The 3097-nt window shown below is 37.3% G+C and overlaps 1 protein-coding gene across 1 annotated transcript in view; it reads left to right on the top strand.

Annotated features, from left to right (window-relative positions):
• The window catches only part of LOC107100839 (von Willebrand factor A domain-containing protein 5A-like), a 21550-nt gene that overhangs the window by 15664 nt on the left and 2789 nt on the right, over positions 1–3097 (top strand). Inside the window, exons 12-17 of the mRNA XM_015399490.1 lie at positions 355–513; positions 598–746; positions 883–1094; positions 1214–1276; positions 1444–1497; positions 1725–1754. Of these exons, the coding sequence (XP_015254976.1) occupies positions 355–513; positions 598–746; positions 883–1094; positions 1214–1276; positions 1444–1497; positions 1725–1754 (667 nt within the window). The remainder of the gene's footprint in view (positions 1–354; positions 514–597; positions 747–882; positions 1095–1213; positions 1277–1443; positions 1498–1724; positions 1755–3097) is intronic.

Raw genomic sequence — 3097 nt, forward strand, 5'->3', positions numbered from 1 at the left:
CAAAGAAGAAAAGGGACAAGAAGAGAGGGACACAACCTAGAACAGATAATGGATGTCTATTCTATTAACATTTCTATATCTGTAGAATGGGTCTGTTTTATGTCTTCTCCATTCAGAGGGCCCCCTGCCTGTCTTTACCTAGGGCCCCACATTTCCTAAATCCGCCCCTGGTCTCTGAATAGGGTGTGTAACATGGTTGGGCGAAAAATGACATATTTGCTGTTCAATGAGCCCTAATGCAGGCCTGGCTAAAAGCCCTAGAATGAAACAACAGGTTATCTTCATTTTATGGTATGATCATGAATATTTAGATGAAACTATGACCCCTTTAATAACTTGACTGTTTTTCCTCAGGCGATGCAGTCTCTTAGGTTCGCACTGCAGCCGCGGGTTGCTGACGTCTCTTTGTCGTGGGATTTACCAGAGGGAGTGTCCGCCACTCTTCTTTCTCCACCTATCAGAACCCTTCTACAGGGTCAGAGGTCACTGATTTATGCTCAGCTCACTGGAGAGGTAAGGAGCAGCACATACAAGCACAGGTTAGCCAGACTTATTACCTGTCTATCAAAAGTGTTTTTGTCTGTTGCTCTGTCTCAGTGTTCTGAAGCTACAGATGGATGTCTGACCGTGAACTTTACTGCAGCTGGTCATCAATGCCAGAACCAGCTGCACTTCTCTCTCCGACCTGCAGAGGGCATTGCGCACGAAGCAGGTTTTGATCAGAAAGGAGATGGACCACTGACTTGGTAGTGAAACCATTTTTTTTTTATGTTTGTCTATATTTGCTTCATTTGAAAATAAGGCCAGAATTGAGTTTTTGCTCTCTAATCGAAAAAATGTTTAAATATTTTATAATTGTGCATTTCTTTTGCTTCTGTGCAGCTTACCAATCCACAGGTTGGCTGCACGTACTCTAATCCGCTCCCTGGAGTGGGAGCACAGGCAGAATGGACAGGAAGGTGAAGTAAAGAAGATTTTGGAGCTTAGCATCCAGTCTGGCATCAGCAGTGTCTTTACTGCCTTCCTCGCTGTCAACAAATGCAATGGCAAAGCTGTTGAAGGTCCCCTGATCTACAGGGAGAATCCAACCTACAGTGGGTGCTTTGCTCGTGTCTCATTCTGAGTAACTCATTCTTCAGTTGTCTCATGTTTTCTGACAACAAAGTAATGCTTTCTCTTTAACTATCTCCCCCTTTACTGTTTTCTCTCACAGTGCCGTTACTTCGCGGAGGTTTGGAGTTTCTGATGTTTGATTATTTGTGCAGAGAGAGAAACGGTACGTAATAAAACCCTTTTTTTCTTGCCTAAATATTCATCTTAAAAAAAACCCCAAAACAGCAAAATACCAAACCATGACCTTTGGTAGAGAATGGTAGAAATAATGTTCATTTTTTAAGGTAAAACCTCAGTGAAACACTTGCAAATAATTTCTTCTCTCTTCAGTTTTTAGACGAATTTATTCGTCTTTGAGGAAAAGAGCATCTGCCAGTAAACTTGGTAAGCTAAACACTTGCAGGAAATCCTAGCATCTCTACCTTTACATGGGCAAATAGAAGCACTTTTGTAGTGTAAGACGTTGGCCTGCAGAGGGAGCTGTTGGATAAGTGTTTGATCCTAGCAATTTCAGTTTACAGGTTGCTTCACTGAATCATTGTTTGCTTAAAACAGATTTTCTTTTATTATAAAAAAGATTAAATTTTTTTGTTGTCTGTTTCCATCTTTAGGAAAATCTTTCAAAAAGAAACTAGTTTCAGGTAAGTTATGTCTTTTTTTGACTCAAGAAATAAAAATGAGACTACTGATGTAGTTTCATCCAATAACATAACAGCCGTTTTCCTGGTAAAGGCTTCAACAGCAGGAAAAATATGTTTTGGCCACACGATTCACAAAACTTTAGACTTTCCTAAATGCCTTTTTTCCCTCTGTTTCACTGTTTGGGGTTTACACATTTTGTGGCTTTCATTAGTAGATTAATGCTAATAAATACAATGCAGTCTAGTTGCAGACCTGCATTGGGAGGTCTGCTGCTTTTTCAGAACCACAAGTTTAATGAAAGCCTTTCAAAGTAAAAGCAAGCTTCATTCAAAGTCTTTCTAAAATAAAAGCTTGTATACCGAAAAATAATTTACATTCCAGTGTTTAGTTCCTGGATCTGGATATAATCTTTATCTATTTCAACTGATAAGGTTAAAAATGCAGGAAAATGTCAAAATTACGAGCATTAAAGTAACCTAATAAGTAAAGTACAAGTATTATATATTCTAATAATCTGCTTTTAGTATTGTTTGTGCTTACCTTTGCTGTTGGACCACATAGATTTGCCAATGGAGGGTATGTGGTTGCAATTTAACTAAACTTTGTGTTCTAACAGTGAATTACTGAATAGATACATAATGAAAAAACCAATAACTTCAGTTTTTCTTCTACTGGACACCAGAGAAAAGAGTAGAAACAAAACAATCTTTCAAATGTCTATTTATTCTTTATTCGTTTAACTTTTGGCAAAGTGACAACAGGTAAGTGACACATAAAATAATAAGTAAAATAAAAAATAAAATAAAGAAATTATATGATAAAACAGTTTTATTGGTCTTTAAGTGGGGGAAAAGTAGGGAAAAGGCCCATATTAGTGTGCACTCACCTCGCAAAAAAATCTATCTTTTTCTTCAAATAAAATCTGGCAGCACATACGTGCTTAGCGCTATGTCTGAAGGATTCGAATAAAATGTCCGGGATAAACTTCGGGTTTTGATAGAGCAGGAGACCTCACAGTACAGGTACAATACATACCTTCTAAATACAGGTTTATAAATAAAATATTTCTAATTACTCTCATTATTTTATTCTTTTTCCTTTTCTTTTTAGCTAGCTTTAGCTAAGTTGTGTTTCTCTAACCAACTGGAACCCTTTTAAAGGGGCTCCCTGACCTTATTTGGTGTAGGTCACAGTTTGTAGCTCACCTGGTAATCTGTAAAAAGCCATAAAATACAGGTTTCATTTTCACTAAACAACCTTTAGAAAAATTCCATGTTTCTGTGTTTGGTATTATTATATGTATATATGTATATATAGCTATTTTTAATTCTGTAAGTTGCCG

The sequence above is a fragment of the Cyprinodon variegatus genome, unplaced genomic scaffold (assembly GCF_000732505.1).
Source record: "Cyprinodon variegatus isolate N-32 unplaced genomic scaffold, C_variegatus-1.0 Scaffold1018, whole genome shotgun sequence".
In the NCBI taxonomy this organism is placed as follows: Eukaryota; Metazoa; Chordata; class Actinopteri; order Cyprinodontiformes; family Cyprinodontidae; genus Cyprinodon; species Cyprinodon variegatus.